The following is a 17,898-nucleotide window of genomic DNA, read 5'->3' as shown; positions in this document are numbered from 1 at the left end:
TCTTTAATATAGAATGTCTATAAACTTGTAGTCATGATCATTTATAAAATAGACATTAACTTTTCAAAATAGTATGATTTGAGGCTTTTTGCCATATCCTCTCTTGAGAAACTGAAAAAAAACAGTAAACTGAATTGAAAGAATTCTATTGCCATAGCCTTAAGTCAGCTTGCATATGCTGGAAATCAAGGCAAACGTATTTTTAAAAGAGAGCCAAACCCATTTGTCTGGGATTTAACTACAAATAAGAACAGGCAAGAAAAATGGGAAGAGCAATTGAAAGAACTACTTCCAAAGATGGAAATTCAAATAAAAGCCTAGCTCTGCAAGGGCTTCAACTCCTGACTCAAGGAAAGTAGAATTGTTCACATTAATATGGAAAAGTAGTAACGGTACATGGGATAAATGGGGGAAATTGATACCAGTGCCTGAAACTATCAAACATAATAATGAAAAATTATCATCTGTGTGAAAATAAATAATATTCAAGCATTTATTAGAATTATTAAGTATCCTAAACTTAGTGGATAATTTATAGTCATTCTTAACTATTGTGAATACCACACTTACTTTTCCAATGGATATGCTAAGAATACTCATTTAAATGATCGAAGTCTGCCATTTATTAAAAGTTGTTCTTTTCGTAGTCGGTATTTACTACAATATTTCATTTATAAATAGAATAGCTCTAGTCTAATGAATTTATACACTAGAAATTATATTATATATCAAGAATTACATATTTATAATTTATTAATTACAATTCATTATTGATTAAACATAAATTTACAAATTAATGTATAATTATATTTGCATGTAATTAAAATTACATATAATTATAAACTTGATTTAAAATTATAAATTTAAATCATAATCTTGGAAAGAATCACACAGTCTAGTAGACTTTGATTGAATCATGATGTGGTGGAAAGTGTTCTAGATTTTAGTCAACGGATCTAGTTTTGAATTTTTAGTACTACTACTCACTCCCTGTATGGCCTAGGGTACTTAACTGTTAGGCCTCAGTTACTGATCAGTTAAATAGGGAGTTGGATTAAATGTCCTCTAAGATTCCTTTTAGGTCTAGGTCCATGATATCCTGTGGATCTTTCATTTTACAAGTGAGGGAATTGAATCTTCCAAAGAGGAAATAACTTGCTCAAGTTTCCTATGACTGGGCAAAGGTAGAGCTGGGACAGCTACCTTGACTTCCTTTCTAATGCTTGTTGTTCTACTGGAGCCAATATAATCCTGGCTTGTGTGATTCAGATGTATTTCTTGACAAGGTATTCATGTCTCCAAACTTTATCAACTACTTTTTAATCTAAAATTTGTAGAGGGAAGCAATGGAAAGAACATTAAACTTGAAATCAGAGGAGCCAAGTTTAAACCCTACCAAATGTGATCTGGGGCAAGACATTTAACTTTTCTGGGCCTCAGTTTTCTTATCTATAAAATGGAGGGTTAGGACTTGGTCTCTTGAAATCTCTTCAATTTTTTTAATTGAGACTTTTTTTTTCCCTTTTGGGAATTGCATACATGATAATACCTCTAATTGTCATAAGACTTTTCTTTACTTTAACAATCATGAAAACCTGATACAGTTCCTTAATGGAGCAGATACATGGTGAAATGGATAGTACCAGGCCTGAAGTCAGGAAGACCTGAATTCAAACATGACCTTGTACACTAATTAGCTATGTGGCCCTGAGCAAGTCACTTCACCATGTTCACCTCAGTTTCCTCATCTTTAAAATGATCTGGAGAAGGAAATGACAAATTACTCCAGCATCTTTGCCAAGAAAACCCCAAATAGAGTCATGAAAAGTAGCACATGACTAAAAGGCAGCTGAACACCAACAGGGCCCAAATACTTATCTTTTCCCCTCTGTATTCCCTCCTCAACTTCCATTTCTCCTGAGGCCTGAGTTGCTTCCTTTCCTCTGACCAACTTTCCACATTTACATCTTTTGTTTTACAGAGTATCAAAGTGAGTTGGCTACCCCCACCACCAGGCACACAAAATGGATTTATTACTGGTTATAAAATCCGACATAGAAAGACAACCCGCCGAGGTGAAATGGAAACGCTAGAGCCAAACAACCTCTGGTACTTGTTCACAGGTCAGTGTTCTTATGGTGTCTTCCTGAAAGATTTTGATGAATTAAATGCTTTGAGAATATTATATACTTTCATTTGAAGGGAACATTGACATCTTACCTCTAGGGATGACTGAACAAACACAGTCTTTAAGTTTTCAACTTTGTTTTGTCTGCATTATGCTATTATCACAGATTTTGCTTCTAAATTTATCATAATCATGGAGCTTTGGTATGTTGCAAGTTTAATCTGTATTAATTTCTCTATTTTCCTAACTTGATTCAATTTAATTCAATGAGATTAAATATCTACTATGCACAGGTATGACTTCTTAAGATGCCTTAGTTAAAATTTCTTTCTTAAAATTTCAAAGCTCATTTTATTTGATTTGAAAGCCTTCCATGGTCATCTAGTTGTTAATGCCCTCTTTCCTTTTCAAATTATCTGTGTATTTATCTGCATCTATATATCAGTTTACATAGTGACGGAAAACCATAGTTCATGAGCCCCCACTGAGGTATTTACTTTTAGTCAGTCAGAAGATATAATTAGTTCAAAGTAAAGGTAAGGATGTCAAAATAAAACATGCTCTTCATAAAATGGTGTATATTCTCTTACAATTATTTGTACCAAAAATGAGGAGAATAAGCCACATGTTGAGAGACTCTACAGAGGGAATATCTATAGCTAAGGCACACACACTAATTGATGACTATGACATGGCAGGACCCCCCCCCCCCCCCCACGTCTTCCCATGATGTCAGAGAAATGTTTTCAATAGGCTTGTTTCCTAACAAGCATGGCATTGCCACTGTGTGAGGCTGCTGAGTGAGTTACTCTGCTGGTACTCAAGACTCCTCCTGGCTCCTAGGCACATTATTTCAGCTGAGTATTAGTTTATAACCTCTGATCTCTTCAGGTCTCTTCAGTGTCCACTCCAAATGCCCTGTGGCCCAGGCCAGATCAGCTGCCAAGTTTGTATAGCATGGTATATTGTATTTGTTACGTATAATTTATGTCATATATATATATGTGTGTGTATGTGTGCATATATCTATATCTATAGCCAGCATAGTAGTTATGCCTTATCCTGGATAAAAGCAGACTGACAGCTCTTCATAATTGCCACCGTGGCCAGGCAGAGAACCCTCCAATTTACGTTCTTTTTCACCCATGCTGGATTCAGATTGAAGGCAGCTATCACTAGGAGCCAGGAAGGGATTTGTTACTTGAAACACTGAACCTGGAATCAGTGAGACCTGAGTTTGAATTCTGCCTTCAGAATTTACTTTTTGTGTGACCCTGGGCAAATTTCTTAACCTCTCTAAATCTACTTCCTCAGCTGTTAAAAGAGGGGATTAGACACTATGGACTCTAAGATCCCTTCCATTTCAAAATCTAGGGTCCTATGATAAATTTTCCATGAATTATTTAAAATCACTAGGAACTTACATTGGAATCATATTCACAAAATTCAAGCACTAACTCACAGCAAATAAGCTATCTGGGCTTCCACATAATCATATTAAAAATCATTCTCTCAGCAACGCTTTCATCACTTTCTTGTCCCCAAACTCTGTGCACAGCCTGCTTTATCACAAACACCCTGGGGCTTGCTTTCATTCCATCCTGACTTTGTAGGTTACTGCTATCAGAATCATGTCCTTTTATAGATGTGTTTGGCCAGAGAAGTAAGATTGATTATTTGGAGTATATGTGCATAATATTGTGACTTCCCTGCACCACAGAGGTCTGTTTTTCCCTGGGATCCTAATCCACAAAGGGAAAAATTCAGTTAGAACATGATTATGGAGGTCATTTAAATGTTAGACCCAATGAGCTTGTATTTTGTCATTTTATCCTATAGGCAAAAGAGATCTGATGGAGATTTTTGAGCAGAGTGATATGATCTTTCTCTGCACTCAGCAGATCCTTTTGGCAGTGATGTGAAAGATGAGTGAGAGAAAGGAGAAATCAGAAGCAAGGAGCCAGTCACGTTAGGGAACTTTAACAATAGTTCAGTCAAGAGGTGAAGTATGTCTAAAGTGGCAACAGGATAAACAGAGATTAGAGAAAGTGTATACTCTCTAGGTGGCACAGTGCATAGAGTGCTGGGCTTGCCTCAAACTCTTTCTAGAGTCTTTGTGACCCTAGGCAAATCAATTTGCCTCTTTTTCTCAGTTTCCTCATCTGTAAAATGAGTTGAGGAAGGAAATGGCAAATCGCTTCAGTATCTTTGCTAAAAAAACCCCAAATGGGGTCATGAAGAGTAAGACATGACTGACAAACAACAAAATACTCTCTAGAGATGTCATTTACTATAGAACAGACAGGAAGTTGCCAGTGACTGATATCTGGTCTGAGGGACAGAGAAGAGTCAAGGATGACTCTAAGGTTTTATTAACTATATAAATAACTCTTTCTACTTAATAGAAGCCTTATTTTAGTAGAAGAGAAAACAGCCACGTCTCAGTCACTCCTTTAATTTTGGGGGAGTTTTGAGCTTGGGAATAGAGCAGATAGATGGCGCAGTGATGAAGCATTGGACCTGGAGACAGGAAAGCCTGAGCTCAAATTTATCCTCAGTCACTTTTTAGCTATGAAACTCTTGGGTAAGTCACTTAATCTATGTCTGCCTTAGTCTCCTCATACATAAAAATGGAAAATAATAGCACCTTTACACCAGATATAATGTAAGGATAAAATGAGGTCATATTGTATCCTGTAATTCTTAAAGTGATAAATGTCAGCGATGATGATCATAATGATATTAAAGGCCATTAAAATACAATAAATTTAACTTCAGTGTGAATTCTGTGTAAATGAGAGGTAGCATGATATAATGATGAGGTTCTTAACTCCGTGTGTGCATATGAGTGTGTGTTTGCTGGATCCCTTGGAAAGTCTAATGAAGCCTGGAGACACTTCAGAGAAAAATGGTTCTAAATGTGTGAAGTAGAATACATTGAATTACAAAGGAAACCAAACAGTGAAAATAAAACAATATTTTTTCCCATTCAGGTTCCCAGACCCTCTGACCTCTCAGGACACCCTCAGTTAAGACCCCTGGTGTTCTAGTGTTTAAGGTCCTGGTATTTATAACCTTATTACCTGAGTTCAGTTTCTGCCTCTGAGATTTCCTGGCTATGTGACCCTGGGTATTTTGCTAAATCTCAGGTGTCCCTAAGAAACATCCCATACTATAAGTTGCAGAGCAATATATGATCCACATTTTCAAGATTTCCTCATCTAGAAGCTTCACACAAAGAGTTCTGAAGAATACTGAGATTAAACACCAGAAATACAAAATTAATTTCACTTCATGGTGAACACTGTACAAATGAGAGACCTTCCAGTGGTTCTTAATCCCCCATGAATATGCGTATGCCTCGAATCTTGTACTCCTTCTGAAGAACTTAAAATCAAAGGATTTTATTTTCCCTCAAATCCTGTAAATCCTCAATTCCTCAATATACTAAATGCCCATGACCTACTTTTCCAATCTACATCATCATATAGTGATTATCCAACCCTTGTTTTTGTCATCATTCACCAGTGTTACACATCTAAGTGAACTCTAAAATTCCATTATCTGCTCATAATCTTGGAGTCTCATTCTATCTTTTCTCGTGCTAGACTATTCGTAAACCTGCTCTTTGCTATCACCATGCCTTCCAGTATCTCCATGTTCTAATGATGCAATATTAGATAAGAATTATATATATATTACATATATTATATAAATTATAGTATATGCATTTCTGCTTTTCCAGTCTAGACCGCTTGTTCAGCCCGCACAACTGTAATCTCTTCTCTGCTTTTCTGTCCTTCATTCCCTTATCCTGTGACTACCCATGTCTTACCACGCCCCAGTCCTGAATTACATCATCCATGATCCTTGCTCTAACTGATGTGCTGACAAAGGGAACTGGAGGCAGTTACAAAAGAGTTCCATGTACACTACACGTGTATCCTCTAATAAATCCTCAACAGAGCAGGAGAATCCTACTCCTTGATTTTTGATTCCCTGTCCCACTCGTTACACAAGCTGTCCAAATGTCTGCACTCTCCAAGAGTCTAACTGTACTTCCTCTCCCTATCCTCTCAGATGAGCTCAGGAAGCCATTTGCTGTGAGCTTTCCTTTCATCACTTCTCTTCTCACTTCCACTCTATGCACAAACACCTTATCTTATTTTCTACTCTTTTCTCTGATGAAGGATGACCCCTCTCCTTGCCAAAATTAGCCTCTCTGTAGGTATCCATGACATATTCCAGTGAATTAACCCTGCCATCATCTACTTTCTTCCTACCTACTGATTCATTCACTCTTGCCAAAAAACACACTTAAGTCTCCTTATCTTTAACAAAACAGAAACCTCATTCGATCTTAGTATCCCTACCACCTCCCTCTCATCCTATAGCTCACTTCCCCTTCTCAGATAAATTTCTTGTAAAAGGTATCTATCCTTGGTGCCTGAAATTCTCTCACTTTCTTTTAAATCTTCTTTAATCAAGATTCTAGCATAAACTTTCTTTAACTAATCATTTTGCTGAGATTCCAGCAAACTTTTCTTTTGAACTAATCATTTTTCTGAAATTAATCCCTCTGGTAATCTCCTAGTAGTCAAATCTAAAGATGTTTTCTTAATCTTCCTTTTTGATTTCTCTGTAACATTCTCACTGTTAATCACCTCCTTGATGGTCTCTCCTCTCAGTTATTGAGACACTACTCTTTTTTAGTTGTCTCTCTCCTTTCCTTATTTCTTCTTAGTCTTTTTTCCTATATATTTACCCATGACTTATCCACTAACTCTAGATGTATGTACCCCAAGCCCTGTTTTGGAATCCTTACTGTCTTTTATCTCTATACTCTCTCACTTGCTGATCTCTTCAACTTCCATGGATTAAATTGCCATTACTATGCAGATAACCCCCAGATAAATCTATCAAGTCTTAGTCTCTTTCCTGAACTCTACTTTTACATCTCTCCTTGGCTATTAGACATTGATTGTCCCTTAAGCATCTAAAAATCAACATATATGAAACAACTCCTTATCTTTACTGACAAACCTACTCTGCTTCCAGACTTATTGTCAAGAGTACAACCAATTTATGAGTCACTCAACTCTAGTGGCTTCCTCTAAATCTAGGATCAAATAAATGTTAGTTCCCTTGTTTGGTTTCAAACCTTTTCCCAATTTGGTCCTCTAAATATCTTCAGGTTTCTAATACATTATTTCTCTGTAATTCAGCCATACTGTTCTGCTAGTGATCTGAGTGTTTCCAGAACAGCTGAACACAAATGATATGGTTTGTCATGACTTTGAACAGACTCCTGAAGACAGCTGTCTGAGAAATTTCTAAGCAGTTAAGTTATTCCAGTATATTATCTTGGTAGTCATGGTAGAGTCAAGATTCTCTCAGGATTTAGTTGATAAAAGAGCAGATGAAGAAACAAATAATTGAGATCAATATGCTAAAGGGAGAGCAAAAGATAACGCACATCAAACATCTAGTTTATTGTAAAAGGAATCACCAAAGTTGAGTAATCTTGGTAATCTTACCTGTTTTTCCAACATAGTACATAAATTACAGGGTTTTAGAAGTGGTAACGGCCTTAGATTCATCTAATCTAGGCACTGCCCTCCCCCCCCCCCATGCCTTTTTTTTATATCACAAGTCTTCAAAGACATTCTTATTATGGTATCTCATGTTAAAGTAAGGAGAGAAGTAAGAGAAATGAGAGATAGACAGTAGAATCAAAGCATTCACAACTGGAAATAATCATAAAGATCATTTAATCCAAACCATATATTTTTATAGTTGACAAAATTGTAACACAGAGTGCTTAAGCAACTTCACTAATATTATGTCATTTTTCATATTGTTTTTGTATCCCCACCATCTAAAATGGTGTTCTGCATATAATCCATGTTTAATGCATGTATACTGAAGGAACATAATTTGGATTCAAACCTAACTCCTTCCCTTACATCTTCAGTTCCCTGTCCACTATGGCATCATAGAAACTGAATGATTAAAAGACTTTAGGTGACATCTGGTGCAACTCCCACCTCTACCCACCCATATTTATAGGTGAGAAAATTGAGGCTTAGAGAGATTTGGCCAAGATCAAGTATCTAGTTAAGCATACAGCTTTGAGTAGAAGTTGGATCTTCTGACACTTAGCTCTATGTTCTTTTTTATTATTATTATTATTCCTCACTTCCTTCTCTATTTCCAATTGCTTAGATGATAATGACTCCAGTTTATCCCCTGCTATCACCTTGAACTCAACATGTCCCAAACAAAAAGAAGGCAATAGGAATTTACATAGTGCTACTCTGTGTCAGGTACCATGCTAAGTGCTTTTTACAAATGTTATCTCACTTGATCCTTGCACCAGTCCTTCAAGGAAGGTACCATTATTATCCCCCTCTTAAAATTGAACAAACCTAGGTGAGTAGAGAGGAAAAGATTTGCCCAGTTATGCAGCTAGTGTCTGAGATCCAATCTGAACTCAGGTCTTTCACTTCCCAGTCCAACGTCTCTATCCATTGTACCACTAGTTACCTGTATCATGGAAACTCATCAATTCCTCTTTGGAAGTTACTGTTAAGTTAGTGTGGGTAATAATCATAGATTTTGCTATTGTAATTCATATTATAAATATGTATGTATTTACATATATATGCATATATGCATAAATACATATACTGAGTTCTTAACATATTTAATGAATAACAGTGGCTTGGGAAATGGAATGGTCATGGAGGCAAGAAGAGATACAAAACAAACTGAGAGAGTTCTACCATTCTAAATTACTGATCGCCATGGCTTAGTATATTATAATAGTTACTTATGTGGAAGAGTTAATAGATGGGCAGGCGAGGGCAATGGGAGACCTGGATTCAAATTTTACCTTTGAAATTAGCTTTTTGACTCTGGGAAGTGTACTTAATCTCCTCCACATATCTCAGACAATTCCCCAAAACCTCACTTCTAAGGAAGGGATGCACTGGGATCTGCACTGACAGGAACCTCTTACACCAAGAGTTCCCTATATTATGCTGCCAGAAATCAATAGAACTTTCCTGTATTCTTGTGCATCATGTTTTCTTAGTACATTATATTAGATGTTATATTATATGTTGTGTTTCCTGTTTTGTTAGATGAGCTAAATTGGCAAATGAGTTGTTTTGGCAGATAAGGAGGAATACACTCAACTAAGATTAGTATGATCAAATTTAATATTATAAATTATTTTTCTCTTCAAAAGCAATTGTTGAACAAGGCTATAATTTAAATTCTCTTCTGATATATAGTTAACAACTTTTGTGGCTAAGGCAGGTATAATAAAAATACCCTCAAAACCTGCTGAGGAGGCTGTCTTGGATGAGCATTAAGGGCAGAGGAAGATGGTAGAGTGGTCTGAGAAAAAGCCCACCTGAAATTTGGCCATGACCATTTAGGACCTTTATATTTTAAGTAGTTATTCTTGCTATTTAATTAATAGTTAGCTGAGTTAAATTAACTCAAATGTTTCTTTATTACTGGATGACCACAAGTGCTGTAGACACTAAATTTTTGGTACCCTGGGGTGAAACTCAAGTCATCTAGACGAAGTTCCAGCTCTGGGACTGTTTTTCATGCTTATGATTACATCTTCATAACTATAGTGACTTTTTGTCATATGGTTACTCCCTAATTCTGACAGCATGTAATTATGTTGTAGAAGAATGTTCAACATGATGAGATAGCAAAGATAAGGAAAATCAAGTTTCAATCAGGTTACCTGCCATAGTGTGATGATGTGTCAGGGCTCATTTGTAATTGAGACAATCTTAGAAACCATCAGATACCCTCTTTATTCTTAAAGATTTAAGTGACAATAATATTTATGAAGGCAATATCAACTTTTTTCTTGTTTTTTTTCAGCCTGTAGGAGGGGCTTGTGGGGAGAGAATGAAGAATGTCTTGATTGTAAGGGAGACTTGAGTCTGTAAAAAGTACTGTGGATTAATAAGAGAAGGGTAGCTATGACTTATCCTTAGGGTAAAAGTAGGGAATTCATGATGACAAACATACGCTTAGCAGTAAATGGAAGTCATGGATCCTATTGAAGGGACAATGATGCCTGATATTTAAATTTGCAAGATTTGACCATGGTTTTAAAATCTCAATATTAGACATATTTGCGTGTTGATTTGGCTGTAAGAAATTTAGAAATACCAGAATGATTTAATTAGGTGATTTAAATATTCAGGTGTAGATACTTAAATTTTCTTTATAAACCTCAATTTGTTAGGCAGGTGTTTCTTCCCTTTTTTCCCCCAGGATAATGAGACATCTGCAGAAACAAAGTAATTCAGAGTTATAACAAGGATTTTAAATAGCTGCTATCAGTTTTATTGTGGGAACCCATGTCAGCTAAATTTTAAAGTGCTGTTTTTAATTTTGAGTGCTCTTCCCAGGAGGTTGTTTGTGATTAAATTTAACAGTTTTCTTGTGTTCCAGACCTAATATAGAATAAACATAATGATAAACACGTATCGGTATTTTATGGACTGAAAAACGGAAGCAATAGCCCAGCAATTTTCTAACAGGTTTAGTATTAGAGGGAAGAGGGGAAGATTGTACTGGTTGAAAATGTCACCAACTCGGGTTACCATGATTTTAAAGAAATTAGACAGTCATACAATTTTAGAACTGAAAGTGACCTTAGACATCAACTAATTAAACCTCCACATTTTATATTTAAGGAAATTAAGGTTAAAAGACAATAAGTGATTTGCCTAAAGTCATATAGCTAGTAAGAGAAAGAAACTCGTCTACAGTCTAGATTGTCTTGGCTCCTAGCCCAATGTTCTTTCTATTACATAAGCCATACTTTTCCCCCAAATAATATTTAGGTTACTTAGTTCATGCTCTAATGCCCAACAATTGTATCAAGAACTCATAGGTATTCCATTAAAATGTTTAGAAAAAATGGGGAAATGAATTCCAGACATGATTAGATAAGAGAAAGAAGGTTTTAGAGGTAAAAAAAAAAGAAAAATGATTCTATCTTTTCCAACTGTGAGAACTAGAAAGATGAGTCTTTAAGGCACTAACTTTTTATTAACCTCAAATTGTTTCTTGTGTCTCCCCTGCCATTTGATAACTAGCATGACCCAGAAAAACCATCTTCTCTGTAACGGTAATAACAGCAGCAAATACAGCACCAATCTAAATGTGAACGAATGCATAGATGAAAAGAACGGAAAAGGCATGTTCACAAACAACTCTGGCTTTTTAGTTTCCAAACAAGAGTTGTTCTCAGGGAAAGGTAAATTAATTTTCTATTTGGTCCTGACTGTAGCTATGATCCTTTGAGAATCTTCCTCTTTCTACAAATTTTGAACCAAGTATTCGTATTCTCTCCCAATAACTCACTGTTGATATTCATTGATCATCTATGTAATGTTCACAACCTTGAAAATTAACATCACTATTGGTCATCATCTTGATCTTTTCTTCCTTGAATTCTTTATTTTCTTCAGAATAATAAAATAGAAATTCTGACTTTTCTTTGAAGATAATAGGGAATCTTTCTATCTGTATATGTGTATACACACATATACACATAATTGTGTTAGTCTTTGTAGACATAATTGTGTATATATGTATGTATGTGCATATACATATGTCTATATGTATGTATGTGTGTGTAGATAGATAGATAGATAGATAGATAGATAGATAGATAGATAGATAGATAGATAGATTCTCCTCCTGATAAAATAGAAACTGCTTGAGGAATGTTGGATTTTTGTCTATGTCCCCAGTACCTAACATAATTTGTAACCTATGGTAGGAGTTTAATATAAGTTTGCTGATTGATTATTGAATTGCATATCTTTTTGTGAAAAAATAATTAGTTACATTTGGAGAGAGTAATCAAGTTTGACCATCATGGGGAGAATTATTTTGACCACAGCAATTCTAGAAGAATATATAATGAAGGATAGAGGAGTTGCATTTGGCAACAGTGTAAGGAGTTTCTATGAAAATATACCATGAATCATTGCAGTATTGAAGCACCTTTCTTTTTTTAAAAAAAATTATTTATTTTTAGTTTTCAACATTCTCTTCCACAAGATTTTGAGTTCCAAATTTTCTTCCTACCTCTCCCCTCTGCTTCCCTAATCATGCATTCTGATTACCCCTTACCCCAGTCTCCCCTCTCTTCTGTCACACCTCTCCCTTCTCTCGTCCCCTTCCCCTCTATTTTCTTGTAGAGCAAGATAGATTTCTATATCTCGTTACCTATATGTCTTATTTTCCAAGTTGCATGTAAAAATAACTTTTACCATTCATTTTTAAAACTTTGAGTTCCAACTTCAGTCCCTTCCTCCCTCCTCACCCATCCGCACTGAGAAGGTTCATAGTTTGATATAGGTATACATGTGTAGTCATGAAAAACCCTTCCATGACAGTCATAATGTGAAAGACTAACCATATTTACCTCCATCTTATCCTGTCCCCAATTTATTCTATTGTCTCTTTTGACCCTGTCCATCCTTGAAAGTATTTACTTCTAATTCCCCCTCCTCCCATTTGCCCTCCCTTCTACCAACCCTTGCCTCCACTTTCCTGTAGTGTAAGACAGATTTTCATGCCAAATTGAGTGTCCATTTTATTCCCTCCTTAAGGCAAATTCCCTCTCATCTCCCCCATCTTCTCCTTGATTGAAAAAGCTTTTTCTTACCTCTTTTCACGTGAGATAATTTACCCCATTCTATTTCTCCCTTTCTCCTTCTCCCAATATATTCCTCTCATCCCAAAATTTTATTTTGTTTTAGATATCATCCTTTCATATTCAACTCACCTTGTACCCTCTGTGTATATGCATATAATTCCTCCAACTGCCCTAATGCTGGAAAAGTCTCAAGAGTTATGAATATTATCTTTCCATGTAGGAACGTAAGCAATTCAACTTTAGTATGATTTCTCTTCATGCTTACCTTTCCATGCATCTCTTGATTCTTGTGTTTGAAAGTCAAATTTTCTATTCAGCTCTGCTCTTTTCATCAAGAATACTTGAAAGTCCTCTATTTCATTGAATTACCATTTTCCCCCTGAAATATTATACTCAGTTTTTCTGGGCAGGTGATTCTTGGTTTTAATCCTAGCTACTTTGACCTCTGGAATATCATATTCCAAGGCCTTAATCTCTTAATGTAGAAGCTGCTAGATCTTCTTTATCCTAATTGTGTTTCCACAATACTTGAATTGTTTCTTCCTGGCTGCTTGCAACATTTTCTCCTTTACCTGGGAACTCTGGAATTTGACTACAATATTCCTAGGAGTTTTCCTTTGGGGATTTCTTTCAAGAGACAATTGGTGGATTCTTTCAACATATATTTTATCCTCTGGTTCTAGAATATCAGGGCAGTTTTCCTTGATACTTTCTTCAAAGATGATGTCTAGGCTCTTTTTTTGATCATGGCTTTCAGGTAGTCCAATAATTTTTAAATTGTCTCTCCTGCATCTATTTTCCAGCTGTTTTTCCAAGGAGACATTTCACATTGTCTTCTATTTTTCATTCTTTTAGTTTTGTTTGATAGTTTTTTGATTTTTCATATAGGTAGTAGCTTCCATTCACTCCATTCTAATTTTGAAGGAATTATTTTCTTCGGTGAGCTTTTTTGCCTCCTTTTCCATCTGGCCAATTCTGCTTTTTAAGACATTCTCCTCATTTGCTTTTTGGATCTCTTTTGCCATTTGGGTTAGTCTATTTTGTTAAGATGTTATTTTTTTCAGCATTTTTGGGTCCTCTTTAGCAGCCATTTGACTCAGTTTTCATGATTGTATTGCATCACTCTCATTTCTCTATCTAATTATTGTTCTACTTCTCTTACTTTCTTTTCAAAATTTCTTTTGAGCTCTTCCATTGCCTGACACCAATTCATATTTTTCTTGGAGACTTTGGATGTAGGAGCTTTGACTTCTTCTTGTGCTTGTATATTTTGGTCTTCCTTGTCATGAAAGTAAGATTCTATAGTCTGATTCATTTTCTGGTTTTTAGTCATCTCCCTAGCCATTTACCTGACTTTTAAGCTGTTGGTCAAGGTAATTCTCTGTTTCTAGTGGGAGTGAGAGGGTGTACTGTTGGGCGCTTGATACCCCCACAATCTGTGAGTCTAGAGCTCCAGAAACAGCCTCTGCCTCTACCCCTGCTGCTACAGCTGCCTCAGGCTCCTCCACCCCTTCCACCATCCTAGGGCTGGGGTTTGAGCACTCTACTGTCTCACACAGGTCCAACAGGTTTTCCCACTGACTTTCCATTTTTTTCTTCCATGTTTTAGAATTGTGAAGTCTGGAAACCACTACAGGTGCCAGAGATTCAGTTTCCCCAAGGTCTGCTCAGATCTAGTCTCTGCTGGCATGGCCCATGCTGGACTGTGCTCTGCTACCAACCAGGCATGATAGACACTTCCCATCAACCTCCCAGGCTGTTGTGCTGCAAATTTGCTTCATTCTATTATTTTGTGGGTTCTTTAGCTTCAGAATTTGTTTAGAATCATTTTTACAGGCATTTGGCTGGGCTTGGTGGGAGAGCTCTAGCAAGTCTCCACATCTACTCTGCCATCTTGTAAAATTTCAAGTAAAATCTGTTTTGAGGAGGATGGACTAGAGAAGGGAGAGGCTTGAAGCCAGGAGACCAACTGAGAGGCTGATATTCAGTACTGAAGTACCTTAAATGAAAAGATAGCAAAAGTATTATTCAGTTATTTAAAAGAAGAATTATGGCAAAGAGGATAAAGTCCTTCACAACCTGATCCTTATTCTACCTTTTCAGTTTTCTTATTCCTTATGCGCCCCTATATAGCATACATCAGTTCAGAGACTGGCCTCCTTGCCATTCTTCAAACAAGACACTCCATCTTCCAACACTGGGTACTTTCACAGGCTGTCCCTCATGCCAGATATGCTTTCCCTCCTCATCTCCATCTGGATTCCCTGGTTTCTCCAAGTCTCAACAGAAATCCCAATTTCTACAGGAAACCTTTTCCATTCTTATTTAATACTAACGTTCCTCCCTGATGATTATTTCAAATTAACCTCGTCTATATCTTGTTTGCATGTAGTCATTTGCATGTTGTCTCCCCTATAAAAACTGTGAGTTCCTTGAAAGCATAAACTGCCTTTTGCCTACATAATCTGGCACATAGTAAGAGCTTAATAAATGTTTATTGATTATTTTGAAGTCAAGAAGACTTGAATTCAGACCCTACTTTAAATACTTCCTACCCCTATAACTTTCTATGAACCTCAGTTTAGAAAATGACGATAATAAACTCACTCATCTAATAGGGTTATTGTGAGGAATGAAATTAGACAGTATAAAGCACTTTCAAAAGCTTAAGTCACTATATAAATATAATTAAAAGAACCGTGAGATGGGGAGGCAGTCTGGCAATCCATACCACAACCTGTTTGACTCTTAGGACAAGAACTTCCCAGGTGTCTGTTGCCCAAAATGTTATCCATACATACATACATACATAATATTCTAACCAAACGGATCTCTGTAATTGAGCTAGCCAAGATCATATGACAGAGGCAGGATTCCTCTTGAAATCTACATAAATAGACTGTCCAATTTAATATGAGGAGCCAGAGTCTGGCTCTACTGCTATAACCTCATAGAACCAAGGCAGGGTATTCTTCGCTCAAACCAGGATGCAGAATCAGAGTGAGAATTTTTTTTAGCCATGAGTATCATAAAGAGAGGTTGGACCCACCACCAGCAACACAAACAATTACAGATTGAGACAACTGGCAGCTCACACCTCATGTATCACAGCCATGATACCCTAGAGCTTCTGAAACTAGACAAATAATGAGAGTCTTTGATTTTTTGGAAATTCTCATTCAAATATAAAGTAGTACAAATATAAATCCTCTAACAGTGAAGGATAAATCCCTCATTCCCTTGAGAAAAAAGATGGAATTATCTCTTTTATGTAAAAGTGGAATAGGTAGTATACAATTTCATTGACCTAAATTTAAGAATTCTATCTTCAAAATATCTTTTTCAAGAGACTACCTGTCAACTATCTAAAATTCTATATTATCTATTCCATTATGTTGAGCTTCATATATACTCTGCTACAGTTTAAACTGAAAATGTACCTGAAAGAGAAATAGCATCGCTAATAAGTTAACATGACTAACGTTGTCACAGAAGCAGCTAGGGAGCACAGTGGATAGAGAACTTGTCCTAGAGTCAGGAACATCGGAATTCAAACTCAGCCTCAGACATTTAATAGCTGTGTGAACCTGAACAAGTCACTTAACCTCCTTCAGCCTCCTCATGTATACATAGAGTTTCCTCATGTATAGGAGTAATAATAATGCCTACCTCTAGGAGATTTTAAGGCTAAAAGGAGATATTTGTAAAGTACTTTGATAACCTTAAGACACTATTTAAATATTACATGTCATCATCATCATCACCACCATCATTATAAAAGTTCATTATAAAAAGAGGCTTTATTAAATATGGTAAGTGGTTCACAAGTCAGCAATTGCTGATGCTTTTATCCATCTTTTTTGCTTGTTTGTTAGTACAAAGCACTCTCCCTGATTCCCAACCCCCTTTCCCTGATCCTGGAAACCTATTCTTCTTTGAGATATATTAAAAATCAATCTCTGGATGTCTATAAAATCATCCCTACTCATCTTCTCCCACCCTTATCCCTCATTAGAGATTTGTGCTCATTGTGCTTAGGTTGAGCAGCCCTCCCAGATGGGACATCTTCTGTGCTGTTGACACATTCACAGAGTGGCGAAGACACTACCATTATTACAGAAGACAACAGATGACTACAAAAGTCAGCAGAACTGCTCCATTTCATGACCATGACCTTTCTTCCTTTTTCATTTACTAATAATAGCTTTAGAATGGTCTGTCATGTTTCACTGCAGGCCTACTTACTCCTCAAATGATTTGCACTAGTTTGTTATACAAGCTCATTGGAGTTGTCCTTTTCCCTAATTTTTGCAAATGAATTTGACTCTAATTTCTAAACTGATGCAGCCCTAGGCTGCCATGTCCCTGGGCTTGACAAGGAGATTCAGGGTTTTCTGGCTGAAATTTTTGTTTGTTTGTTTTAAATCAAGATCTACCGACTGACCCATATGCCTTCTTTCTCATCTCTATAAAATGTCCCTGAGAATGAGCTATGCAACCAATAAAGGTATCCTTAATGAAAAAATGAAAAGAGTTCAGGCAGGCTTTCATAGGCAAATTTCTATACCAGACTATACATTTATAGTCAACACACAAATATTAGATCCTGCTGTGTTTATATTGATCTAAAAAATATTTAAACTGATAGAACAAAGGGCATTCTTGAAAGAATACTGCAGATAACTGTATTTCCACCTACATCAAAATCATATAAACATTATGACAGATATAACTATAAAAATAGTTTCGGTAATTTTTGATTATTAAAATCCATCAAACAAGATGGCAAGTTAAGATGTATGCTCACCTAAGATGTTAGCTAGTATCATAGAAGGTACTTTGTGTTAGTTTCAAGCAAAGAAAGCTTTCCTATTGATAAAGCAGCTCACCAGATGGATCTATTCACAGGAGGAATTGGATTAATTGTATTGAACTACATAGCATTGCAAAGTCAACTATGGAATCCACAACAAATTTGAAAAATATAAATTTAAATCTATTTGCTAGAAAAAAAAATAATATATTGCCTAGACTCTGACATACAGCTGGATCAGAA

General features: G+C 36.2%; 1 protein-coding gene across 1 annotated transcript in view; it reads left to right on the top strand.

Annotated features, from left to right (window-relative positions):
* The window catches only part of DCC (DCC netrin 1 receptor), a 995,337-nt gene that overhangs the window by 727,666 nt on the left and 249,773 nt on the right, over positions 1–17,898 (top strand). The window contains 1 exon segment of the mRNA XM_072606654.1: positions 1,982–2,123. Coding sequence (XP_072462755.1) covers positions 1,982–2,123 — 142 coding nt within the window.

Source organism: Notamacropus eugenii, chromosome 4 (assembly GCF_028372415.1).
Source record: "Notamacropus eugenii isolate mMacEug1 chromosome 4, mMacEug1.pri_v2, whole genome shotgun sequence".
Taxonomy (NCBI): Eukaryota; Metazoa; Chordata; class Mammalia; order Diprotodontia; family Macropodidae; genus Notamacropus; species Notamacropus eugenii.
This window is presented reverse-complemented; position numbering and strand designations above follow the sequence as displayed.